General features: G+C 43.0%; 2 protein-coding genes across 12 annotated transcripts in view; one reads left to right on the forward strand and one right to left on the reverse strand.

The window, feature by feature from the left end:
- Positions 1-15,018, forward strand: part of LOC124015562 (RNA binding protein fox-1 homolog 2-like) — a 37,013-nt gene extending 21,995 nt beyond the window's left edge. For 6 of the 11 annotated variants that reach the window (XM_046330862.1, XM_046330863.1, XM_046330865.1 and 3 more), the window contains 9 exons: positions 182-235; positions 422-514; positions 7,556-7,646; positions 7,817-7,900; positions 10,398-10,560; positions 10,953-10,995; positions 13,683-13,774; positions 13,965-14,046; positions 14,202-15,018. In XM_046330862.1, the coding sequence (XP_046186818.1) occupies positions 182-235; positions 422-514; positions 7,556-7,646; positions 7,817-7,900; positions 10,398-10,560; positions 10,953-10,995; positions 13,683-13,774; positions 13,965-14,046; positions 14,202-14,246 (747 nt within the window). In that variant the 3' untranslated portion in view covers positions 14,247-15,018. The other 5 variants (XR_006835184.1, XM_046330864.1, XM_046330866.1 and 2 more) reach the window with 5 other exon arrangements.
- Positions 15,019-20,476: 5,458 nt separating this feature from the next.
- LOC124016394 (retinal cone rhodopsin-sensitive cGMP 3',5'-cyclic phosphodiesterase subunit gamma-like) lies at positions 20,477-23,176 on the reverse strand. The gene is made up of 3 exons (XM_046331954.1): positions 23,082-23,176; positions 21,543-21,648; positions 20,477-21,294 (listed from the first exon to the last, which is right to left on the reverse strand). Exons 2-3 carry the CDS (start codon positions 21,644-21,646, stop codon positions 21,177-21,179), a joined length of 222 nt encoding a protein of 73 aa, XP_046187910.1. The 5' UTR covers positions 21,647-21,648; positions 23,082-23,176; the 3' UTR covers positions 20,477-21,176.
- Between the last annotated feature and the right edge of the window lie 4,445 nt (positions 23,177-27,621).

Below are 27,621 nucleotides of genomic sequence, written 5' to 3' on the forward strand. Positions count from 1 at the left end.
TCAATTCACTGCTCTAAGAGGAATAGAACTGATCATTAAAAAGTTCAGCATGATTTCTGCTAGTTTATGTCCGGTACAATACTGACGCCTTGTGTTCAATTTTTGTATTTCATTTTCAATGCAGTAGTTTGCAGTGCCATGCTTATTGATGCTGCACCCCCCCCCCGCATTTTTTCTACAGCAATTTGGAAAGATCCTCGACGTAGAGATCATATTCAACGAGAGAGGATCGAAGGTATGACATGCACACATCAACCTACCAAACCTGTTCATTTTAAGTTACATGACATAATACTCTGCACAGAATGGACATAGCTTACGCACATTTCTTCACTTCCCTTATCCTTTTCTTATATTCCAACCCTCTTGTTTCCCGCTCCATCCCCTTCTGTTTCCATCCGCAACCCCATTTCCTCTCTAGGGTTTTGGCTTTGTGACGTTTGAGACAAGCGCAGACGCTGAGAAGGCCAGAGCTGCTCTCCACGGAACTCTGGTGGAAGGACGCAAGGTTGAGGTAATTTACCCTCCAAGAACGGTGGCCATTTTGTTTTTCGTCTTTGTCCCATGTTCAGCAGTGAAATTATGTCCGGTTGGCTTAGTATGCTCCTCCATCTCCAGTTGAACTGTCTCGAATGGTTTTGGGGAGTCTGTTTGTGTTTAGTGTTATAATAACCCCCTTCCAGCATGGTGCGGTGGTGCCTCACAGAAAGATCGATGTCTTGGTTTTACATCACGTCCTGTTTCGCGCACTGTCCATTTGCACGTTTTGATCTTCAGCTTTATGGGTCTGCCTGGATTGCAAAGCATGCTGGGTGGTTTGGCAACAAAATGGTCTGGGAACAGTGTTTACACGTGACACCTTTACACACTGTGCCTCTGGATGCCGCTTATGACACGGCATGCGAGAGGGCGTGTCTTGTTTTCTCTGCTGCACCCCCTTCTTTATATCCATCATCACCATCATTTCCGCCATCAGAATCCGGGCTTTATTGGTGTTCACTATTTTAGAGGGGACGTTCTCCCTCTCCTCTCTTCCTTTACTTTCTTCTTCTGACAAACAACCATGCTTGCTTGTGTCTGTGAGAGATTCTCTTGCATGGGCTACCAATCGTGTTTCAGAAGACCGGTCGGGTGATGTGATGTCATAAAAGATTGCCTCCTTTTCTTTCCCCTACATTCCGATACCTGTGTGCTTGATTGTGAGTCAGTGCACAGTATTGAAGTAGTTTGATTACGTTGCTGTATGTTGACATTGCTGCATGCATTAGGTGTTGGCAGGTATTGGTATGAGACTGCCCTGAGGGAGTGTGGTGGTGACGTGTTCGATCTGCTGCTTATAGATTCACTGGTGATTTTTGGGGTCTATATGTCACTCATTAAATAAAGGCAACCCACACCTCACCCTCACTTGCATCCCCCTTTCCCAAGAGTAATACCTGGTGTAATGGGGACGAGTTATGCTGCGATGCGTCTGGTTTTCTTTGTCAGCATGACTTGGAAGATCTCGGAAGGACAACACCTCATGCTCTGCCATCGCTTTGGCTCTTGGTTTTAGATCCATGCTTTATTTTGAGCTCTTCTGCATGCTCTCAACCGTTATGCACTCCTGCTGTGTGGATGTGGGCCTAAACGTGCGGGTGAGAGAGAGAGATACGGGGGAAGAGGGGGAGAGAGAGCGATGGAGAGAGTGACGAGTGACGATGATACGGCTGTCTTCCTCTCCTTTCCCCCTTGTTCTGTTCTGCTCCATCTCTTTCTCTATCTTCATGCCGGTCGGTCTGTCTATCCTTGTTTGTCTCTCTCCCCTTATATCAACCTGTGTTTGTTTGTGACCCTCAACACCTGTCCATATTAGGCTTGGGCGGTATCCAGATTTTCATACCGTCCTACCTGCCATCCCAGGATTTACGGTATTACCGGCATAGCCCACAAGGGGCACTAAAAACCAAAATAAAAAGCCCGTTGGGCATCTATTACTAGAATGCTAACAACAAACTATTTGCAAAGACCGGGAAATCCTGCTCATAAAGTTATACAATCATAGCTAGTAGCTACCGAATGTCATTTTCGTTGCGTCTGGACTTGTACAAGCGAAGGTGACCGAGAGAAATTGTACAAATGACCAAAGTTGTGATGCATGCTTTTCTGAAAGAAGATCCAGCATGTGGTACATCCAGCAGAGGTGAGAAGAACGGAGGAGGAAAAACCTGCTAGTAAGGAAGCACAGGGGGAACATGGCAGATAACTAAGAGCCCTTTGACTTCTCACACACGGCAGAAAGCCGTGATAAAATATCTGATGGCAAACATTTCGTAGTGAATTGTATGAGTGTAACTTCATCGCCTCGTGCGGCGCACAACAGTGACTGGCCGATAGATTTACAACGCAATGGTCTCACCAGATCCCGCTGTCTCCTGTTCTGCCATTTGCCAGAGGTGGGACCAAGTCATTGTTTTACAAGTCACAAGTAAGTCTCAAGTCTTTAGCGCCCAACTCCCAAGTCGAGACATGGAAGTCCGAGTCAAGTCTCAAGTCAAGACCGTCAAGTCTCAAGTCTTTAACTTTGATTTTCGAGTCCTAAACAAGTCCTAATGTGCTCTTCACCAAATGTAATTCCATTTCATATTTTTAACAAGAGTAATAGTTAGTATATTACATTTACGCAAATCATGAATGCTTTTAAAAATAACTATGTATTACTTTCCAAATAAACGTTATATTTCCACGGAAATACATGGGTAGCCCCCCCTCCCCCCAATAGTGATCGACTATCGAGGATCGCTATCGGGCACTGCAGGCTTGTACACAATTGCCCAACCTTGTTTTAGGATCATCAGGCAGTTGTAGCTCAATCTTGGGTGCAGTGATCACATTCCTGAACTGACTGACTGTGTGGAGTCTCATTGATTTAACATTATGTTGCCTACATGATACACTAGTAAAGTAATAAAGTAATAAAATATATAGCTGTTGGCTCTATTAGCCATGACTTACCGTTCTTTGTGCAGCTTCAAATGTCGAACAAAGTTGGAAATTGTTGCGCCTCCGTCTAATTTTCTTCCTGCATTTTTGCAAGTTGCAATCCGGTTTTTGTTGATACAGCGTCGTCTTTATAACTGAAAATAATAATTTTGGGTATCATCTTTCCAAGGGCTCATCTGAATTCACCCGGCGACGTTCCTCTGCACTGCCATGCACAACTTTTTCTCAGCTGGCACAATTTGATTGGCTGCTGTCCGATTCAAACTGTAATCCGTTAAATGAAGAATTGATGCGCTGCACATTTAAAAAATTTATATTTTTTTTATATTTGGGCATCAAGTGAGGTCGAGTCAAGACACGAGTCATTGGTGTTGAAGTGAAAGTCGAGTTGCAAGTCATCATATTTGTGACTCCAAGTCATGTGACTCAAGTCCACACTTCTGCCATTTACAAACAAACACTTGACTGGCTCAACTGTTCTGGGGAACTGCGGTAAACTTCAGAACGTAAAATAACGTGACAGGTGAAATGAAGAACGCAATCTGCTTTATCGCCGAATGTATTGCACAAGTTGACTGCAGGTATTAACTTTAAAAAGTTACTACAAATATTCAAAATTATTGAGAAACGTCAAATAAATAATTTTGAGAGTATTGGAAAAAAACATCCCGTGGCTTTTTCCAAATACCCTAGTATATGGTATAAATGCTATACTGCCCAAGCCTAGTCGATATACCCCTCTCTCCGTCTGTCCATTCTCCCTTTTAAGTGTACTCCAATAGAGTATTTTGTTATGTGTTGTTTGTTTTTTTTTACAAAAAAAGTTATATATTACTTCTTTCAACATTAATGAATTACTTTACTTATTACTCCCTGGGGAAAGTAATTAGTTACACTACTCTTTATTACTTTTGTGTTACACCCCGAAACGCTGCGCTTTCTCACTCAATGTAAACATTGTCAACGTTACCCTACGTAGGCCTATGCACCAACACAATTAGCCTAATAATGACATTATGTCTGTCTACTGAGGATAAGGGCAGCATTTCCTCTACTACATACCCAGCTACAAGCTGGTTCAGCTCTCCCTGGGTCACAGCCTGTCCTCTTGAACCATTAAGATGAGGTAGGCCCACAGTCATCTTAAGCAGCAGGGTCAGGTGTTTCTCTTCTCACCTGGGCAGAGTTGACATTTTACTGTGTTATTCTTGTCATCTTGTCCTACCAAATTAAAGTAATGGGAGTACTTCCACGCTGGGAAAACAAGTGTTTTAGACACTTCTGCCATTTTCCCATCGTCCTCACTTAAGCAGTCAGTAGTAGTGTGTGCATGCATAAATAGGAACTTGGTGAGAGGACATATTTTTTTTAAATATATATATAGTGCCAACAGAGGGAATAATAATCTCACACATTAATTTGGATCAATAAGTGTAATAGGAAGGGAATAATAACTGTAATATTATTATTACAATTTGAACAGTAACTCTGATATATTACTCGTTACCACAAAAAGTATTAGTATTATTACTGTAGCATGTTAATTTACAAGGCGTTACCCCCCAACACTGGTTGTGTTGAAAAGTTCAGTGACTTCCCCCTGACCCATAGGCTTCTAGATTGATCCCTCAACTGCCCCCCTCTGTCTCCTATATGTGTGTGGCTGTATCTGCTCATATGTATTGGGTATTTGTAGTAGTTACATCAATAGAGGTCAGCTTTGTGTCAAAAGGTGACCAATCACCTGTGACATCACTTCATGACATCACTTCCTCTGTGTACCTCAGGGTGGGGGTGGTTGCTTTTCATCACCTCATTGGTTGTTTTTGTTTTGGTTAATTTCTTATTATATTTTCTCTATTTCCCCCTGATGATTTCTGTGTTGTTGTCAGTCTCCACGGTAACCGCTCGCGTGTCCTCACACCGTTTCCCCAGCAATGGTAAGTTGTGTACACATGGCATCATTTTTGAATGACCCCCCCACCCCCTATCCGCCAAATAAAGATAAAGTGCACCCTACACACACAAAAATACAATTAAAGTGTCCGTGACCCGGCAGGGTTTGATCGAAAGGATCTGATTGGCTATTCCTGTGATTGATTGTAGAGCTGGCAAATAAAATGCTGATTAGAAAAAACAATGGCATTTGGACCGCATGGCCTTCCAGACTCTTTCTGTAACATTAAGATTAGCTGATATAAAACGCATCTGCAAGCGCAACTGACTACCACTTTATGCATTAATTCCATTCACCACTCTAACTGCATTCAAACATTAATTCTAGAGCTATTGACTTCCTGCATGGTTGACTATCTCTTGTCGTCTGTATCATATAGTGCCACTGTCATCTCTTATGTATTAGCTACCTTTCTTTAGTGAATACCAAACGGTAGATTGCTTTGCTTCAACAGCATTTTGTTTGGTACACTAGTAGTGGGTTGGCATGATAAAGCATGAACGCGTTGTGGTAGAAGTCAGTCCTGGTAACGAGACAGTAGGTTTTGTGCGCTGGCTGTAGTTGTCCATGTAGAAGGGCAACGTAGTCTATTCTTCACATTAAAACAAAGGTTAAATGACACTTTGTACAAGCTAAGGATATGCAACTGATATCGAGTATATAAAATACTTCAAACGAGTTGCCAATGGAGACCACCACGAGAGAGAAGATCATCTTGAAACCACCATCAGTATCACATCTGACTCTCAATAGGATAGTATATTTAATTGGATTATCTGCCCAGACTTTTATTATGTTCACGAGGAGTTTCTTTTTAAAAATGTTGAGCAATGGTTTGGTTTTGGATGGTGTGTTATATTGGTGTCTGCTTCTAGTTATTTGTAGTGCGACACTGAATTGCAATGCCTGACAGTGTTTCACGGTCATGGTTTGATTTGGTTTTTTGAGGAATGACATTTGCAACCCCCATCCTCTATCTCTTTATTCTGTCCTCTCTCCCTCTCTGTCTCATCCCTCTCTGTCTCATCCCTCTCTGTCTCATCCCTCTCTGTCTCATCCCTCTCTGTCTCATCCCTCTCTGTCTCATCCCTCTCTGTCTTATCCCTCTCTGTCTTATCCCTCTCTGTCTCATCCCTCTCTGTCTCATCCCTCTCTGTCTCATCCCTCTCTGTCTCATCCCTCTCTGTCTCATCCCTCTCTGTATTATCCCTTTCTGTCTCATCCCTCTTTATTCCAGCTCATGTATTGGATCATATATGTAGGCAAACGGTTAGACATTTTTTCTTTTGTTTTGATTAGTTTGTTCCGCATCTGGGTATTTGTTTAGTTTTTTTGTTCATGAGAAAAACATTTTTTTGCATTTTTTTCTTTCTCTCTCACTCTCTCTTTACCTCCCATCATTTATGTGTTCCCATGTCTTTTAAAGTGGACTGGCTATTCTTCCTGCATCCCGCTCTCTCTTCACCCCCTTCTCTCTCTCTGTATAATGTGTGTGACTTGATTGGGAGGGCTGCCAGAATGTTTTGGTTGGTCTATATATACTGCATCTGATGCTTGCTGATTGGCTGGTTTGGCTCACCTTCTGGTCATGTGATGCGCTCTTGATTGACTGGCTGCGTGTAATCTGTGTGTGACCTGTTCAAGTGATGAAACGTTTTGCATCGAAGCTTACTTCACCCTCTCTTTTCCCTCTTTTTAAAGGTAGCAATGCCTGGAATGGTCTTGGATTTCTTTTGAATGCCTTAATCTGAAATGTTTTTTATTTTTGTTCAGTCTGTGTGTGTGTCAATGGTTAAATTATTGTGAATACTCACAAATTCCTCGTTTTTTATCCTTCAAAAGAATGCATAGATTAATCAATTACCATTATCACTTTACATCAGCAAAATGAACCTCCAAGCGTAGACACTACTGTCACTTTTTCAATTCATACGACTCACAGTAGCAGATAAATGTTGACAAGTACAAACACAGTTTTTTACTAATCTCAATTTATTTGCGTTAGTTACATATGTATTAATAATCTGAGTTTTTAAAGTCATAGCCATTTCTAAGTCTATTGAGGCACTCATATTTCAAATATCTAGGGCCTATTTGTTCCGGAAGTACTGACGGTTATGTTGGTGCCTGTACTGTGTGGTTTGGGCATAGAAATAGAATGAATAGAACAGGTGTCCCCATTCAAGTCAGTGATGGCATAATGGGTGGTCTGTCGGACATTGCACGTATGCCCATAAGACCAAAGCAGGAAGTAAAAGCGGGAAGTGTACCCATCAATCTGTGCTGTGATTTTAAAAAACTGACATTACAAAAAATACAGTACATTCCATTGCATGAGCCACATCACTATTTATTTGAATGAACAGTCTACCCTATCATGGAAATGATTACTTCACAGTACCAGGCAGATATTGTGAGTGTACCCTTGAGTTTAACGGTCAGTTTTCCAGGGTTAGAGTTTCCACGCATGTTCTATTCATTCTATTTCTATGGGTTTGGGTATACAGGAAGAGCCCGTGTTGTTTGTGCATGGAGCAGGCAAGGGTGTTTGTCCCTCAGGTCCGGTGTGACCCCTCGTTGTGTTGTCTTGACCTCTGACCTCTCTCTTACACCCAGGTCAACAACGCCACAGCCAGGGTGATGACCAATAAGAAAATGGTCACCCCATATTCTAATGGAGGAGAGGGGCTCGCCGCTCTACCTTATGGTAAAGATAATATTGCTGGTTATAACTGCTGAATATGACCAACACATTAGTAGCAATGTAGTTGCATGTGATTACATGGGTGTAATTGGAAAGTATGTTTAACTTGTTGAGATATAGATGTTAAGTGTTACTCATATTTCTTATCCTCTTTTTCGTGAAATGTACATTAGGGCTATTAAATGCCAACTCCCCTACAGCCGGGTGGAAGTTGAGTCCAATGGTTGGAGCCATGTACAGTCCAGAGCTCTATACAGGTGAGATGCTAACATTGTTAGACTAATTTCATCAACACAGCTGATGTTAGGAGATGCTAACATCGTTAGCTTAAGTCTTCATTTCATCAGTATAGGTGAGATGCTAACATTGTTAGCTTAAGTCTTCATTTCATCAGTATAGGTGAGATGCTAACATTGTTAGCTTACAGTGTCTAAGGAAAGTATTCAGACCTCTTGACTTTTTCCACATTTTGTTACGTTGTAGCCTTATTCTAATATATATATTTGTTTAATTATCCAGCAATCTACGCACAATACCCCATAATAACAAAGGCAAACAGGTTGTTAGAAATTTCTGCAAATGTATTAAAAATAAGTATTCAGACCCTTTGCTATGAGACTCAAAATTGAGCTGCGGTGTATGCTGTCTCCATTGATCATCTTAGATGTTTCTACAACTTGATTGGAGTCCACCTGTGGCAATTTCAATTGATAGGACATAATTTGGAAAGGCACACACCTGTCTGTATAAGGTCCCACAGTTGACCGTGCATGTTGGAGCAAAAACCAAACTATGAGGTCGATGCAATTGTCCGTAGAGCTACGAGACAGGATTTTGTCGACGGGGAAGGGTACGAAAAAATGTTTGCAGCATTGAATGTCTCCAAGAACACAGTGGCTTCCATCATTTTTAACAGGAAGAAGTTTGAACCACCGGGCTGGCCGCCCGGCCAAACTGAGAAATCGGGGGAGAAAGGCCTTGGTCATGGAGGTGACCAAGAACCCGATTGTCACTCTGACAGAGCTCCAGAGTTCCTCTGTGGAGATGGGAGAACCTTCCAGAAGGACAACCATCTCTGCAGCACTTTACCAATCAGGCCTTTATTGTAGAGTGGCCAGACAGAAGCCACTCCTCAGTAAAAGGCACATGACAGCTCGCTTGGAGTTTGCCAAAAGGTACCTAAAGACTCTCAGACCCTGAGAAACAAGATTCTCTGGTCTGATGAAACCAAGATCGAACTCTTTGGCCTGAATGGCAAACATCATGTCTAGAGGAAACCTGGCACCATCCCTACGGTGAAGCATGGTGGTGGCATCATGCTGTGGGGATGTTTGTCAGCAGCATGGACTGGCAGACTAGATTGGCTCGAGGGAAAGATGAACGGAGCAAAGTACAGAGAGATCCTTGATGAAAACTTGCTCCAGAGCGCTCTGGACCTCAGACTAGCGGCGGAGGTTCACCTTCCAACAGGACAACAACCCTAAGCACACAGCCAAGACAAAGCAGGATAGGCTTTGGGACAAGTCTCTGAATGTCCTTGAGAGACTCAGCCAGAGCCCGGACTTGGGCCCGATCGAACATCTCTGGAGAGACCTGAAAATGGCTGTGCAGCAACGCTCCCCACCCAACCTGACAGAGCTTGAGAGCATCTGCAGAGAAGAATAGGAAACACTCCCCAAATACATGTGTGCCAAGCTTGTGGCGTCGTACCCAAGGAGACTTGATGCTGTAATCACTGCCAAAGGTGCTTCAGCAAAGTACTGAATAAAGGGTCTGAATACTTATGTAAATGTCATATTTCAGCAAATAAACCTGTTTTTGCTTTGTCATTATTGGGTATTGTGTGTAGATTGATGCGGGAGAAAAAAACATTTAATCAATTTTGGAATAAGGCTGTAATGTAAAAAAATGTGGAAAAAGTCAAGGGGTCTGAATACTTTCCGAAGGCACTGTATGTCCTCATTTCATCAGTGTAGGTGAGATGCTAACATTGTTAGCTTAAGTCCTCATTTCATCAGAATAGGAGATTGGTGAGATGTTGATATGACTAGCTTTAGCCCATATGTATTCCTTTATATTAGGACACTTCACCCCACAATGGATCTCCATCATAATTAAAATAGCCTGTTTCCCTTTTCTGTAGACTTTGTTTGTTTGTTATTTTCTGTAGACTTTGTTTGTTATTTTCTGTAGACTGTTTGTTTGTTGTTTTCTGGAGACAGTTTGTTATTTTCTGGAGACTGTTTGTTATTTTCTGTAGACTGTCTGTTTGTTATTTTCTGTAGACCGTTTATTTTCTGTAGACTGTTTATTTTCTGTAGACTGTTTGTTTGTTATTTTCTGTAGACTGTCTGTCTGTTATTTTCTGGAGACTGTTTGTTTGTTATTTTCTGTAGACTGTCTGTCTGTTATTTTCTGTAGACTGTTTGTTTGTTATTTTCTGTAGACTGTCTGTCTGTTATTTTCTGTAGACTGTTTGTCTGTTATTTTCTGTAGACTGTCTGTCTGTTATTTTCTGGAGACTGTTTGTTTGTTATTTCCTGGAGACGGTTTGTTTGTTATTTTCTGGAGAGTGTTTGTTTGTTATTTTCTGGAGAGTGTTTGTTTGTTTGTTATTTCCTGGAGACTGTTTGTTTGTTTGTTATTTCCTGGAGACTGTTTGTTTGTTATTTTCTGGAGACTGTTTGTTTGTTATTTTCTGTAAACTGTTTATTTTCTGTAGACTAACTCTTTGTTCTTTTTTGCCTCTCTCTGATTTCTCTGGCCTGTCTCTCTCAGTCCCTGGCTTCCCGTACCCTGCGGCGGCTGCCACAGCGGCAGCGACCTTTAGGGGCGCCCACCTCCGGGGTCGTGGCCGGCCAGTCTACAGTGCTGTCAGGGCAGCCCTACCCCAGCAAGCTATACCTACATACCCAGGGTAAGTGTTACTCAATAAAACACACACACACACGTTTACTGCATGGTGTGATATAACAAATACACTTAATTGCGTTAGTTTGGTGCTGCACTGAAATACCATTTCTTTGTCTGAACATGAGATATTATTGCGGTCTACTGCGCAGTGGTCACAATCACTCCAATATGACTTGTAGGGCTACGTTTGGCCAAACAAGAGAAGTGGTATTTTATCTCGCATGTTGCACGTGTGTGTATATTAATCACCCGCCCCTTTTCTCTCTCCTCTCTTTTACACCCTCTTCTTTATTCTGCTCCTCCTCACAACTTGTATTTCCTTCCACTCCTCAATCACCATCCATCACTTCTCTTCTATCCATCGCTCTCTTTCTGGTCTTTCCTCTTCTCTCTCAGTGTGATGTATCAGGAAGGGTTTTACGGTGCAGCAGACCTCTATGTAAGTATACCTCTCTCCTTCGCTCTTTCTCTCTCATTCTCTCCTTTCCCTTCCCTCCGTCGGAGTGTGTGTGCATGGACCAAATACACAGAACTTTGTATATGTGGGTGACGTAGTAAACTTTACAATTTTACAACACACATTTGATTTTTTTTCCTTTTGAATTTTACTCCCCTTTCTCCCCAATTTCGTAGTATCCTATTGTTAGTAGTTACTATCTTGTCTCATCGCTACAACTGCCGTACGGGCTCGGGAGAGACGAAGGTCGAAAGCCACGCGTCCTCCGAAACACAACACAACACAACACTGTGCACCTGGCGACCTGGTTAGCGTGCATTCAACCCAGAAGCCAACCCCACCAATGTGTTGGAGGAAACACAGTGCACCTGGCGACCTGGTTAGCCTGCATTGAGCCCGGAAGCCAACCCCACCAATGTGTTGGAGGAAACACAGTGCACCTGGCGACCTGGTTAGCGTGCATTGAGCCTGGAAGCCAACCCCACCAATGTGTTGGAGGAAACACAGTGCACCTGGCGACCTGGTTAGCCTGCATTGAGCCCGGAAGCCAACCCCACCAATGTGTTGGAGGAAACACAGTGCACCTGGCGACCTGGTTAGCCTGCATTGAGCCCGGAAGCCAACCCCACCAATGTGTTGGAGGAAACACAGTGCACCTGGCGACCTGGTTAGCCTGCATTGAGCCCGGAAGCCAACCCCACCAATGTGTCGGAGGAAAGACTGTGCACCTGGCGACCTGGTTAGCGCACATTGAGCCCGGTCCGCCACAGGAGTCGCTAGTGCGCGATGAGACAAGGATATCCCTACCGACCAAACCCTCCCTAACCCGGGCGACGCTAGGCCAATTGTGCGTCGCCCCACGGACCTCCCGGTCGCGGCCGGCTGCGACAGAGCCTGGGCGGGAACCCAGAGTCTCTGGTGGCACAGCTAGACCACTGTGCCACCCGGGAGGCCCCCTTAACACACATTTTTTTTAAAATCGTTTTATTAATTTAATTATTTTAATTGGGCAGATCAATAATGGCTGTTACACACACTTTGTTCTTGATGAATCATATTGCTATATGAAGCGGTGCATGCCATGTGCAATGTCCAATCTTCCAGGATCTATACTACACGTCCTCATAGTTCTATACATTCATGAATAGACTGCTCTATGCATCGTTTGCCTGCGTGTGGACTGTGATTGTGTGTGTGTGTGTGTGGTACCAGGTTGACCATAGCTGTTCTCTGTTCTCTCTGTAGAATAGTGTTTCAGGACATTAGTGGCAGATTGCCCCAGGTAGGGTCCCATCATCACGTCACTGTGTGATCAGCCAGTGTGCATCCATCCTATTACTATGCGTTCCACTGACTGACTGACTGCTACTGGTGTTTTATTGACCATCCCAGATTGAAATGCCTCTTTTATTTCTATTTCTATTACTAACTCACTGGATTCTGACATGGGTGGAGTTGCAGAACGGGGGAGAAAGGGAATCGTTATAACACGAATGACAATATTACCTTCTAAAGGAATTAGACATAACATGATGGACATTTTAAAGTTTTGTTCAGTTTAAAAAATTAAATAAAAATAGTACAATAATTCATATACACAGATGAAAACAAACTAGGATTTTGCCATGATTCTTATGCAGTCTTTATAACTGCCACCCTTAGATATGAAGAATAGCCAAAATGAGAGGTACACATTGCCAGTAATGGCTGACATGGTTTCTGAAAGTTGAGGCTGAGTAGCTTAAAGACAGGATCTCCAGGATCAGAGGATCAACACAGGTCCACAGACTCTCAGGGACATGGATCTTCATCTTAATGAGTCGTTCTGACCCCTTCCTGGTATCTCCCTATATCTGTTCCACCTGTGGCATGCTAACTGAATCAATGTTGGCATGCAGACACACTTATACCCCTTTCCCCTCCTCTTCCCCATTCTCCTCTTCTCCTCTCCCTGTATCCTCCCCCCCCCCCCCGCCCCAGCAGATGTGTGTGTTACTGAATACAGGGACTTGGTCCTGAACTGATCTGTAGGTTAGAATGCAGTGTTGTGTTGCCAAGGAAGACAGTCTCCTCTGTTTTGAGTTTGGGGTGCATGCTGTCCGGCGTCAGTGGTTGGTTGTGACCATGCGAGTGTCCCCTCCCCCTTAATTGTATTGGCTGGCCGTCTTCTGTGTGTCCATCATTCGTTTTTCCCTATTAAAGGAATAATGATCCTGATCACCTGTTTATTCACCCCCCCTTTCTTTAACGCTGTGTTTTTGATGGGAAGGAGGAGATTTCACACCTGAGGTTATGCACACTTTCTCCTCTCTTTGTCTCTCCCCCCACCTCCAACAAGACCTCAATTATCAGATGAATTGAATGTAGAAAAGCTGTGGCACACTTGATGCAGGGCCTATATCATTGCCACAAACCGAGGCCCTAGTGTTATTTTTTTTGTTGGTCATGGAGGGAGACCAACGTGGGGGAAAGGCCTCTGCTACATTCTCTGAATGCCATGTTGCACCAGGTGACCTGTTGTTGCTGCTTGTTAGTCTCGCTCCTTTTTTCTGCTGTTATAAAGGAACATAGCTTCACTCTCATTCATTCCTGGGGTATTGTGTGAGGGAGTTGATAACAATTGACTAACAACCGCGTTCTCGCTGTCTGTCTGTCCCTTCCTCCTATAGGGTGGCTATGCTGCGTATCGCTACGCTCAGCCGACTGCGGTAGCTGGTCCTGCAGGAGCAGCGGCTGCCGCAGCAGCTGCCTACAGTGATGGGTGAGTGATAGACACAAGATATTACACAAAATAAAGCAGTAGTAGCACACCGTACTATGACTATATATAGGTAACATATATTATATATCAACATTCAAATTAAAAGCAGTGGGCCTACTTCACTTTCTATTCTGGAACATGTTTGGTTGCACAGCGGTAGGTTTGTAATGTACTAATCTCTGGTGTCCAGCTACGGACGGGTGTACACGACAGACCCTTACCACGCTGCACTAAACCCTGCCACAGCTGCAGCCTACGGTGTAGGAGCTATGGTAAGAACGCCTGTCTATTTACGTTACTATCCACAACAAAGAAAAGTGCATAGAATTATATTGTCCATTCTAGTAATTCTACTTCTATGGTAAAGCTCTAGCCATTCACTAACCCACTAACTGCCATCTTACCTCCTCTCCTCTGTCTCTACCAGGCCACACTGTACAGGGGAGGCTACAGTAGATTTGCGCCCTACTAATTTCCCAGGAGCTCTCTCATCCTGTTTTGAACAATCTATAAAAGAGCTCCCTCTGCTGTCCAGGATGGTGATTGCAACACGTTGACGCAAGTTTGTAGCCTACCATGGAAACATTTATATTTCAAAATCTCCTTTTTTTCGCTTCAAACAAAAATAGGAATGCCGTTTTAAAGACTGGTAGAAAGCCTTGACAAAGAAAAGAAAATTGAAAAAAAAAACGTGTATTTGAAACAAATGGCCGCTTGTTTCCATTGCACGGCTGTATTATAGTCCCCCTGTTTCTCCCTCTCGACACTCTCAGCAGCACAAGACACAGAATGGTCGCCCCCAGCTAGCGTACCTCCAGAGCTTATCATGTAACTGGTGTCTGGACCGTTAACTGAACACTGAGACAAACCCCCTATCACACGTATAACAGCCAAGGTGTAATGTGGCATGTACTATACACAACTCATACATCAAGAATGGAGGCGGAGCCTAGTTATGGAAGACAGAACTGTGACTGCCAGTGTCTGCAGGTCTGTGGAGCCTGAATGAGCGAGAAACCACAGCAACCGAGCACCAAAAGCATTTTGGAACAGAAAGACAATTTGCAAACAAAATGGAGGATGTGACTCCCATGTTTCCTCTTGTGGGGTGAAGGAGTATGAGAGAGGAAATTACATCATTGCAGAGAGAGAGAGAGAGAGAGAGAGAGAGAGAGAGAGAGAGAGAGAGAGAGAGAGAGAGAGAGAGAGAGAGAGAGAGAGAGAGAGAGAGAGAGAGAGAGAGAGAGAGAGAGAGAGAGAGAGAGAGAGAGAGAGAGAGAGAGAGAGAGAGAGAGAGAGAGAGAGAGAGAGAGAGAGAGAGAGAGAGAGAGAGAGAGAGAGAGAGAGAGAGAGAGAGAGAGAGAGAGAGAGAGAGAGAGAGAGAGAGAGAGAGAGAGAGAGGATGGACTGATGTTTTTTTAACACTATTAGAAATGACTCACTTCAAACTGAGCAGTAAAAGGATTATCATAGCTGTTCCTTACCTCAAAGTTTTCTTAGTCCGTGAAAATGGGGAACCTTTAAAAATTGAATTGTTACAATTATGCAAATAAATTTAGTTAGAGAGAAAAAAAGTTAACAAAATTATTATTATTATTATTGCTGATTTATAGCGTTGTCTTTAATGCGTTAATATTGTTAGTTTCAGTGGTTCTCTGAGCACACCTCTACACACATTTTCCACTTCCCTAGAAACGAGGTCCAGGGGCTAGGACTACAGTGTAGATAATATCTGTGTCATTCACTACAGTGGGCAACACTACACGTCCCCTCTACATAACACAATATTATACCAAACTGAACTTCCAGTGCACAACATCATATTCTCACAATACTTCACACTATACACATCACTCAGAACTATATAATATTTCGTCACTGCTATCGAGGTACCGGCAGGCTTTTTATTGCATTGTGAATGTTAGGCTGAGACATATATCACTGATATCATTGAAACAACCAGAACCTAGTATCCTAGAATAAACTTCTTCAGTTATATTTCTTTGAAAAGGTATGATAGGGATGTATTATTTGGCTATATGATTGATTTCCCTAACCTGTTCTGTCTTTTAGAAGAGCAGGCAAACATCAAGTACAGTCTTCCTGAGAATAGCTACGTTGGTAATAGATAGTGAGATTCTGTCAACAGGCGTTGTAAGAGGGACACCATCAATATGAAACATATTTAATGCAAAATACCATACTATTGTGCATATTTCTATATCCTTATACTCTATTTCCAAATGTGGTTGTTTTTGCCTCTTTTTTTTTTGGTTCCAAAGATTTGTAGAAAAGCACACTTTTAGTCATGTGTATGATAAATATATTATCGTTCTTGTGGTTATGATTATAAGTGCGGTCTTTTTATTTGTTGCATTAGCTCTTGTTATATTTTTTTCTATTGGTAAATGTTGTTGTTCCTCCTAAACTATGGTGACATTTTCATTTCAAGATTAGTTGAAATCTGATATTTTTTTCCCTCTTGTGTTGTTTTCTAGTGCAGAGGGGAATGGATTCTTTGGTAGTTCAAAGAGGGAGGGAACCATAGAGGTATGCCACTATGACATCAGCCTATCTAGTGTTCTATATCTATGGTGCGAACAAAATGGGAAAGCATGTAAAACTAAACTACCAAACTCATTTTCTCAATGGAAGAAATAGGACTTTTTGGTCCAGACTGAAATAGGGTGATGGGGGGGTTGGCAAGCATTGGATTGAGTATTTTTCCTCCCCAAAAAATAGGGAAGGCTGAAATGTTCGGGCCTCACAATTTATTCCAAGTCCAAAGTTTACAGTAGACAAGAATACGCTGGAATGAGTGGTGGCCTGACAAGCACTTCTTCTGACCTGGTGAAGTAACCTAGACTCCAAACATTGCAGTGCTGAAATGAGTCGGTTGAGGTTTAAAACGGATGTGAAGAGCGTAGCGCTCGTGTGCTGTCTTGGTTAAAGGGCATGTGGCTTTGAATGATCCAAGTACCGTATACAAAAGGTTGTAAGTGTTATCGTTTGGTTTGTACAATGGTAAATGTTTCAAAGCAGTTTTACAAAGAAAATGTTATGTGGGGCATGAACTAATTACTATGAAACAATATTTCAAAATGCTGCAGTCATTGTTTATTTTGAAATGTTTGCTCTATTTTTCATTTTATCTTTGGTTTTCTGGCTGTGTGTACCACTCTTCTCAGTGTGAACTTAATCTAAGACATCAACAGGGGTCAAACTCTTCTCTGGTCATTTGACTTTATTATCATGTATTGCAAAAGTGGACTGAAATATGAATAACTGAAAAGACACCGCCAAAGATGGTTATTTATGCCCTATTTCTATGGTTACCAAATTGAGAAATGCAGAGCAAAGTGGATAAATGATTGACAACCTATTGAAACAATCAACATGGGCAACTAGCATGATGTCGTTCTCCAGGAAGTAGAGTTTGAGACCCCTGACCTAAATGTTTTGCATGATTTCTCTGTCTTTTGAGAACAGACTCCAACAGCATTCGGTTGCAGTAGTCATTTACATTTACATTTAAGTCATTTAGCAGACGCTCTTATCCAGAGCGACTTACATCTTTGACCACTAAACCCCATTGAGAATGCTAGGCAGCTAGCCCTTTTTTATGCTTAGTATGCTAGTGTAGCAAAGAAGAGCACAGTGCTGTTTGTCAAAGACTCAGGCCCAGTGATGGGCAAAACAAAATGGCCACCACAACGAGGCAAGAACACAATGGCAAAGTTCTAATTTCCATACCAGCATATTACTTTGAATTCATACCTTGATACAGTGCTTCATACTAAGTAGTATAATTGTGTGGATATTGGAACAGAGCCATGGAGTAGGGTCATTGCTTGTCATGTTTTTTGGCTCCTTGTATTATATTATACAGTGAGGTGGTTCTTATTCTCTATAGGTTTCAAATGGAAGTGACTGTCCTTTTTTGAATCTCTTCCCCTCTGTCATGTTTATCCATTGGCTGCCATTATGCTATTTTGTTAGTGAATGTCCATATAAAATATTTTATATAAAATATTTTGTTGTGGTTTGTGACTTTCATGTTGTTATTTTGGTGTCCAATTTCAAATGAAATTAAATGTTATGTCACATGCGCCGAATACAACAGGTGTAGTAGACCTTACAGTGAAATACTTACAAGCCCTTAACCAACAGTGCAGTTTTAAGAACAATAAGTGTTCAGTAAAAAATAAAAGTAACAAAAAATTCAAGAGAAGCAGTAAAATAACAGGCTATATACAGGGGGTAGGGGTACAGAGTCAATGTGTGGGGGCACCAGTTATTTGAGGTGATATATACATGTAGTAGGTGGAGTTAAAGTGACTATGCATAGATAATAAACAGTAGCAGCAGTGTAAAAGAGGGGGGGGGATGCAAATAGTCTGGGTAGCCATTTGATTAGCTGTTCAGGAGTCTTATGGCTTGGAGGTAGAAGCTCTTACGAAGCATCTTGGACCTAGACTTGGTGCTCTGGGACCGCTTGCTGTGCGGTAGCAGAGAGAACAGTCTATGACTAGGGTGGCTGGAATCTTAACAATTTTTTGGCCCTTCCTCTGACACCGCCTGGTATAGAGGTCTTGGATGGCAGGAAGCTTGGCCCCAGTGATGTACTGGGCCGTACGCACTACCCTCTAGTTCCTTGCGGTCGGAGGCCGAGCAGTTGCCATACCAGGCAATGATGCAACCAGTCAGGATTCTGTCGACGTTGCAGCTGTAGAACCTTTAGAGGATCTGAGGACCCATGCCTTTCAGTCTCCTGAGGGGGAGTCGGCTTTGTCGTGCCCTCTTCACGACTGTCTTGGTGTGTTTGGACCATGATAGTTTGTTGGTGATGTGGACACCAAGGAACTTGAAGATCTCAACCTATTCCACTACAGGCCCGTCGATGAGAATTGGGGAATGCTGGTACTCCTTTTCCTGTAGTCCAAAATCATCTTCTTTGCCTTGATCACGTTGAGGGAGAGGTTGTTATCCTGGCACCACACGGCCAGGTTTCTGACCTCCCTATAGGCTGTCTCATCGTTGTCTGTGATCAGGCCTACCACTGTTGTGTCATCAGCAAACTTAATGATGATGTTGGAGTTGTGCCTGGCCATGCAGTCATGAGTGAACAGGGAGTACAGGAGGGGACAGAGCAATTTCTTATGTTGTCCTGTGTTTTAATAATGTCTGTGAGTCGTTGGTGGTTGTATTTTGTGTTATTGAGGATTTTTTATTTTTTTATTTCACCTTTATTTAACCAGGTAGGCTACTTGAGAACAAGTTCTCATTTGCAACTGCGACCTGGCCCAGATAAAGCATAGCAGTGAGCAGTCGCAGTGGTGGGTGGTATAAGGTGCTTTAGTGACAAAACGGATGGCACTGTGATAAACTGCATCCAGTTTGCTGAGTAGAGTGTTGGAAGCAATTTTGTAGATGACATCGCCGAAGTCGAGGATCGGTAGGATAGTCAGTTTTACTAGGGTAAGTTTGGCGGCGTGAGTGAAGGAGGCTTTGTTGCGGAATAGAAAGCCGACTCTTGATTTGATTTTCGATGGAGATATTTGATATCAGTCTGGAAGGAGAGTTTACAGTCTAGCCAGACACCTAGGTACTTATAGTTGTCCACATATTCAAGGTTGGAACCATCCAGGGTGGTGATGCTGGTCAGGTGCAGGCAGCGAACGGTTGAAAAGCATGCATTTGGTTTTACTAGCGTTTAAGAGCAGTTGGAGGCCACGGAAGGAGTGTTGTATGGCATTGAAGCTCGTTTGGAGGTTAGATAGCACAGTGTCCAAGGACGGGCCGGAAGTATATAGAATGGTGTCGTCTGCGTAGAGGTGGATCAGGGAATCGCCCGCAGCAAGAGCAACATCATTGATATATACAGAAAAAAGAGTCGGCCCGAGGATTGAACCCTGTGGCACCCCCATAGAGACTTCCAGAGGACCGGACAGCATGCCCTCCGATTTGACACACTGAACTCTGTCTGCAAAGTAATTGGTGAACCAGGCAAGGCAGTCATCCGAAAAACCGAGGCTACTGAGTCTGCCGATAAGAATATGGTGATTGACCGAGTCGAAAGCCTTGGCAAGGTCGATGAAGACGGCTGCACAGTACTGTCTTTTATCGATGGCGGTTATGATATCGTTTAGTACCTTGAGCGTGGCTGAGGTGCACCTGTGACCGGCTCGGAAACCAGATTGCACAGCGGAGAAGGTACGGTGGGATTCTAGATGGTCAGTGACCTGTTTGTTGACTTGGCTTTCGAAGACCTTAGATAGGCAGGGCAGGATGGATATAGGTCTATAACACTTTGGATCCAGGGTGTCTCCCCCTTTGAAGAGGGCGATGACTGCGGCAGCATTCCAGTCCTTGGGGATCTCAGACGATATGAAAGAGAGGTTGAACAGGCTGGTAATAGGGGTTGCGACAATGGCGGCGGATAGTTTCAGAAATAGAGGGTCCAGATTGTCAAGCCCAGCTGATTTGTACGGGTCCAGGTTTTGCAGCTCTTTCAGAACAAGATAAATGTACATTTTAATTGATTGCTTCTGATGAAGTATTGCCAAAGTACCAGGAGAAGTAGCTGTTTTTCAATTGGTTATTCTTCATATAATTCAAGAGGGTTCATATGTGATTGACACATTGCAAGAGTGATCGGCTCTCAAATGAACAGTCAAATTACACAGACATTTGAAATTCACTGTAAAAAAAAAAGATGGATTGATTTTATTTTGTACATAAATATATATTTCTGTATATAAAAAGTGCTTTCAATGAGAGTGGGTGCAGGTTGAGAAAAAAGTCAGGCGTGAGGAGACCAACTATAGTTGAGATGTGAACAACGCTTAATCAAACCCTCTAATAACATTGTAAATTTAGTCCAGCCTCTCTCTCAGGAAGTGCACCAGTGAAACTGTAGTAGTAGTGTCGAAGTAAGCTCACTGACATGACCATTTATTTACCTACCAGACCGCAGAAAGCGAATGCACATCACTATTATACATTACATGTCTTATTCATATAACTTGAGTGCCATTTGACATCAGTTGTTAGGACATTGCTTAGCTGGTCGTTTACGTGAGATTTCTACAGGAGGACAGTGGCAGGATGAGCTTTGGTATTATCTGTCTTCAGTTTAAAGCTGGTGTGTGCATATTTCCCAAGTATCACTGTGTGTTTGTGTGACTTCACCATTTCTCTCAGGGTCGGTAGTGCACCCGAGTACGCCCCGCTCTCAGGGTCGGTAGTGCACCCGAGTACGCCCGGCTCTTAAACACCGAGCTGATGTCAAAGTGGAAGCGCCTTGTACAAGATGGCATAACAAAACAGGGTCCAGAGAGGGGGAGTGAAGGAAAGAGAAGTGAAGGGGGTGGTCGAGGGACGGAAAGGAGGGGTAGGGCGTCTAAACAATTCCATATTTCGCCAGGTCACTGAGTTCCATGTCACCGAAAGCTTCCCATGGGCAGACCACTGTGATGTCTGTGCCGAGACCCTCCATGCCGGGGATGTCGTCACCGAATCTGGTGGGAGAGGAGAGAGGGAGAAGTTCCATTAGCTAAAGGGATAGAGACACAGCAGACTAGGGTTGTGGTGGTAAAGTTGAGTTCAAGAGAAAGATGTATTGAAGTGTGTTTTGGTACGGTATAAAAGGAGTTGCATTTTATATGTAAGGATGGATGCTTGTTATGTTAGAAGGCGTATGCACAATTAGTTTTCATTGTTGTAGTAGTTGTTATATTTGTGTGTTCTAAGGGAGTTTCCAACTCACCCCTTCTGGCCAGGCTTGGGGGCCTTGCTCTTGAAGGTACGGGTAGTCCTCTGCTTGAATTTAGGCGGGGCCTTCTTTTCAGCGGCAGTTGCAACGTCTGCCATTTCTGTTGGTTACCGAGAGCGAGAGAGAGGAAAAGAGGGTCAATAAGGTAGCTGGGAAATACGTAACTGAATAACAGTAGTAAATCCCAGCAAGATATCAATCAGGAGTAGATTATCGGTTTCTTTAACTCCATCGGTCTTATCCTCAATCTGTCTTTATCCAAACCCCTTTCCCTAATACCTAATTATTACCAACCCCTCCCTCTCTCTATCCCGTCGCACCCCAAGAGTGATAATCCCTCTAAAATACACCTGAGCGGTCTATGTTGATCCAATAATACCAGATTAGATTTGGCACCAACCTATACTGTACTAACCAAGGCGAAAATAGTACCAAAGCTACTCGTTAGCGTTACAATCTGTAGTTCAGATGAGGTCACTACAACCAGAACATTGTGTAACTAGAAGGTTCTTTGAGACCTTTGAAACCAGTAGTAGCCTATCCCAGTCTTCCATTTCAACTGCACTCTACACAATGTATATTTCTACAGTAGAATACATTGCACACAGATGCTTTTGAGAGTTCGTTGTCCATGCAAGCAATACTCTGCATCCAAACACGTTTTATTCCACCACTCTAGACATGCATCCTGTACAGGTGAATGACATTCTGTTGTCAAGTCAACAGCCAATCAACATCTCTCCTACATCACATTCCACAGCTGCTCTACTGATCTGCATGTGTTCATTCTGTAGTGTCCTGGTATTGCCAATTTGTCTGCTGGTCTCCTCCTAGTATCCTGGTATTGCCAATTTGTCTGCTGGTCTCCTCCTAGTGTACTGGTATTGCCTATTTGTCTGCTGGTCTCCTCCTAGTGTACTGGTATTGCCTATTTGTCTGCTGACCTCCTAGTGTCCTGGTATTGCCTATATGTCCACTGGTCTCCTCCTAGTGTTGAATGAAAAGCTCCAGCCTCTCTATTATACTACAACCACTCAACAAGTCCATTGTCTGTTATCCTGCTCTGCTCTCATCCTCAAGAGTCAGTTGTGCGAGCTGTCTCAAGTCTACAGCACACAAGTCTACCACAGGAGGCTGCTGAGGGGAGGACGGCTCATAATAATGGCTGGAATGGAGTGACGGGAATGAGAACCATGTGTTTGATATTCCATTTATTCCATTCCAACTATGAGCCCGTCCTCCCCAATTAAGGTGACACCAACCTCCTGTGAAGTCTACAAAAGTCCTTCTCCAAAGCCAGCACTAAAGCAAGTGCATTGAACACTAACCAGTCAATGACCATCAGCAATAGAGCACAATCTCAACAAGACAACTCCATGGAAACAGTACAATATTTCCAGCGAATTCTCTGCACTTTAAAATGTTTTCTGCAAATGTCTAAGGCATTGATGCCAAATGACCCTTACAGGGCATGCAATAAAGGTAACTAATGCTCAGAGCTGAGCATAACAGGACGCTGCAGTTTCATCCTACCTGTCTTTGCAGTCTGTAGTGAACAGTTCTCCGGAGTTGGGTTGATCCTACTGAGATCCTGCTGTATCTCTCTTCCTCCTCTCCGACTGTCCTCCCCTTTTATACACCTCTGACCTAATCCCCTCTGACCTTTGCGCTGTCACTCGCCGTGTGACCGTGTGTACTGTGGTATCCTACTGGGTGTTTACTGGCCACCAGCCCGTCCCATGCTACTAGCTGGCCTGACATAACATCCAGAGCATATAGCAAGTCCCAAATGGCACCCTATTCCCTACATTGTGCACTACTTTTGACCAGATCCTTATGGGTAATAAAAAGGGTGCCATTTTGGATGCAGTGTATATATATATATATAAATACCTCCACTGTGGGCTACGTGCCTGCAGAGTTAAGGCCCTGTAATAGGCTTACACATGGCACCGGCCACTTTGAGTATGTACAGCAGTGTATAATGTATTGGCAAGTGTAGGCTGTTGTGTAATTGAATGGATGAACACACATTGGTAACCCTGATGTAAAGTAAGCTTCAGGTTGGTATTTATAGGGAGAGAGGGACTGTTTTAGTAGGGGTGAGAGGGTAGTGTATCAGTGGTCTGTAGTTGTTGCAAGGGCTAATTGTGTTAACTGCAGAGATACTAAGAGAAGAGCTTTTGTAGTCTTATTAAGGCCCAGTTTAACTAAGTGTTTGCAACCAAAAAACAAAGCTAAAATAAACTTTATGTAGGATTTACACTTGGGTTCTATTCAATCTGTCTCACTGAAGTGTTACAGACTGTGTGATAGAAATGTAAAAGTCATTTCCGATTGAGCTGACATATTCAGCTTTTACTGTGAATGCAGTCCCCGCTAAGTTCATTCACGCTGTAATGCTGCACTGCCATGATACGGATTGAATAGAGCCATTCGTGTTTTATCATTTATTCCAACTTAATTTGACCTTTTTGTTTATCCCTCAATGTTGAATTCCAAACGCTAAGGAAATCTGAGTGTAAATGTTTAAAATGATGGGCAAATCATACTAAGGATCTGGGTTTGCGTGAGCTTTACTATGAATTGACCCATGAATTGAACCTAACCCAGCTGTCCAGTGAACATAGTCCTTGTTGTATTACGTGTTTTGGATGGAGTTTAGGAGTGTCATTCTACTTCTGCCATACTTGTAATAAACTTCTAAGAACCCATTAGGAACAATTAGAGAGCTATTCCACTTATGCTGAGCCCCTCCCCATAGTGTCCTTCATTAGCAAAAGACAAACGTAGGCCAGGACTGGGAGGAGAATGTTTGTGTGGGACATTTCATCAAGCTTATACAACTCTCCGCTTTTTGGTGATTCGTTTTCAAATTCAAATCATTTTTCATGGGAAACCTAAGTTGAAATTCAGATATTTTTGTTCAATGTTCCCACCATCTTCAGCTGAACTAATGGTTTCAGAGGGTGTCTTCTGAAGTTAAACAAAGAAATCATCCAATGTTATTTATTCCATTCTCTCTCTTAACACAGTGCATTCAGAAAGTATTCAGACCCCTTCACTTTTTCCACATTTTGTTACTTTACAGCCTTATTCTAAAATTGATTAAATTATTTTTCCTCATCAATCTACACACAGTACCCCATAATGACAAAAATAGGTTTTTACCTTATTTACATAAGTATTCAGACCCTTTGCTATGAGACTAGAAATTGAGCTCAGGTGCATCCTGTTTCCATTGATCATCCTTGAGATGTTTATACAACTTGATTGGAGTCAACCTGTGATAAATTCAATTGATTGGACATGATTTGGAAAGGCACACACCTGTCTATATAAGGTCCCACAGTTGACATGCATGTCAGAGTAAAAACCAAGCCATTAGGTCGAAGGAATTATCTGTTGAGCTCCGAGGCAGGATTGATCTGGGGAAGGGTACCAAAACATGTCTGCCACATTGAAGGTCCCCAAGAACAAAGTGGCTTCCATCATTCTTAAATGGAAGAAGTTTGGAACCACCAAGACTCTTTCTAGCGCTGGCCACCCGGCCAAACTGAGAAATCGGGGGAGAAAGGCCTTGGTCAGGGAGGTGACCAAGAACCCGATGGTCACTCTGACAAAGCTCCAGAGTTTCTCTGTGGAGATGGAAGAACCTTCCAGAAGGTCAAGCATCTCTGCAGTACTCCACAAATCAGGCCTTTATGGTAGTGGCCAGATGGAAGCCACTCCTCAGTAAAATGCACATGGCAGTCCGCTTGGATTTTGCCAAAAGGTCCCTGAAGGACTCTCAGGCCATGAGAAACAAGATTCTCTGGTCTGATGAAACCAAGACTGAATGCCAAGCATCACGCCTGGAGGAAGGCTGGCACCATCCCTACCATGAAGCATGGTGGTGGAAGCATCATGCTGTGGGGATGTTTTTCAGCAACAGGGACTGGGAGACTAGTCAGGATCAAGGGAAAGATGAATGGAGCAAAGTACAGAGAGATTCTTGATGAAAACCTGATCCATAGCGCTCGGGACCTCCGACTGGGCCGAAGGTTCACCTTCCAACAGGACAACGACCCTAAGAACACAGCCAAGACAACACAGGAGTAGCTTCAGGACAAGTCTATGAATGTCCTTGAGTGGCCAAGCCAGAGCCTGTACTTGAACCCGATGAAACATCTCTGGAGAGACCTGAAAATAGCTGTGCAGCGACACTCCCCGTCCAACCTGACAGAGCCTACATATGTGCCAAGCTTGTAGCATCATACCCAAGAAGACTTGAGGCTGTAATTGCTGCTGAAGGTGCTTCAACAAAGTCCTGAGTAAAGGGTCTGAATACTTATGAAATGTGATATTTCAGTAAACAATATACATATAAATTAGCAAAAATGTCTAAAAACCTGTTTTTGTTTGTTATTGTGGGGTATTGTGTGTAGATTGATGAAAAAAATGATTTAATCCATTTTAGAATAAGGCTGTAACGTAACAAAATATGGAAAAAGTCCAGGGGTCTGAATACTTTCCGAATGCACTGTATATGTGTTAGACAACCAACTTTGTGTTGGGTCAGTTTGTTTATGGTCTTTATTTGTTCTTGCCGTTGTTGTTGTAATGCAATGTAACAAAACAGATACATTCTCAGCAACCTGCCCATAGCAACTCAATGGAATTTATTCATTGAAGGGTGTCTTCAAATGTCTTACATAATATTGTCTGCACAATCTCCATATAGACTGGTGCCTATGTTGTGGAAATCAATGACTCCCTGGTTCTCGGGACTAGTTTTACAGATGAAGGATCGTAATTAGAACTTTCCTGCAATGTAGGGAATAAATACAAAAAATCCACTGACATTTCAGACTTTTTCCCCTTTTGAAAATGCCATCAACCCATACAAAAATGTCCATAAATTATAATCCACATAATAATTCACATTTACTGTAGCTGCAGGATTGTTTTCCTGCTGTAGCGAACTGGCTCATATTAAGGTCCTACATCTGAACACGAGGGAAGACAGAGAGCTGGTTTCAAGCGCAGGGCGCAGCAGGTGTTTATTGCAAAGGACCACAGGAGGAGGCAGGTAGCTGGGTCCAGGGGTAGGCAGAAGGTCATACACAGGGGGTCCAAAAGGGCAACAGTACAGGCAGGGAAAAGGCAAGTAACGTAGTTCAGGAGATCAGGAAGGGAATAGGCAAAAGCTATCATACACTGGAGGAGTAACTCACAGGAAACAGCGCTCCAAAAGACATGTCACAAAACCAACAATACCTCACAGTGATGGGGTGCAAAGAACTGAACTACATAGTGTGTGATAATGACACACAGGTGTGTGAACAGGTGATTAGAATTCAGGTGATTGGGATCTAGAGAGTGAGCTGCATTCAGGGGATCTAGGTGTTTGAGAGTGTGTGCCGGAAAGTGGTCTGGAAAGTAAGCTGTGTTCAGGGGATCTACGTCTTTGAGAGTGTGAGCCGGAAAGTGGTCTGGAAAGTAAGCTGTGTTCAGGGGATCTACGTGTTTGAGGGTGTGAGTTGGAAGCAGACTTTACAACTTCAAGTTTTAATGTTACATGCACAAGTACATTGAAATGTCTTTCTTGCAAACTCAAAGCCCAACAATGCAATAATCAATAACAATATATTACAAAAAAATAATAGTAATAAGAATAAGAAATACGAAAAACACTAAGTAAGCATTCCATCACTCTTCTTCTTGGTCAAATAGCCCTTACACAGCCTGGAGGTGTGTTGGGCCATTGTCCTGTTGAAACAACAAATGATAGTTCCACTAAGCCAAACCAGATGGGATGGCGTATCGCTGCCGAATGCGGTGGTAGCCATGCTGGTTAAGTGTGCCTTGAAATCTAAATAAATCACAGACAGTGTCACCAGCGAAGCACCCCCCAAACCATCCCACCTCCTCCTCCTCCATGCTTCATGGTGGGAACCACACATGCGGGGATAATCTGTTCACCTACTCTGCGTCTCACAAAGACGCAGCGGTTGGAACCAAAAATCACAAATTTGGACTCATCAGACCAAAGGACATATTTCCACCGGTCTAATGTCCATTGCTTGTGTTT

This window comes from Oncorhynchus gorbuscha, linkage group LG26 (assembly GCF_021184085.1).
Source record: "Oncorhynchus gorbuscha isolate QuinsamMale2020 ecotype Even-year linkage group LG26, OgorEven_v1.0, whole genome shotgun sequence".
In the NCBI taxonomy this organism is placed as follows: Eukaryota; Metazoa; Chordata; class Actinopteri; order Salmoniformes; family Salmonidae; genus Oncorhynchus; species Oncorhynchus gorbuscha.

What these genes read in the sequence shown, in the direction of transcription:
- LOC124016394 (XM_046331954.1), bottom strand. Translation starts at nt 21,646, where the DNA reads ATGGCAGACGTTGCAACTGCCGCTGAAAAGAAGGCCCCGCCTAAATTC. An exon ending in CCCAAGCCTGGCCAGAAGGG is followed by an intron (nt 21,295 to 21,542) that starts GTGAGTTGGAAA and finishes CTCTCCCACCAG; the next exon opens with ATTCGGTGACGACATCCCCG.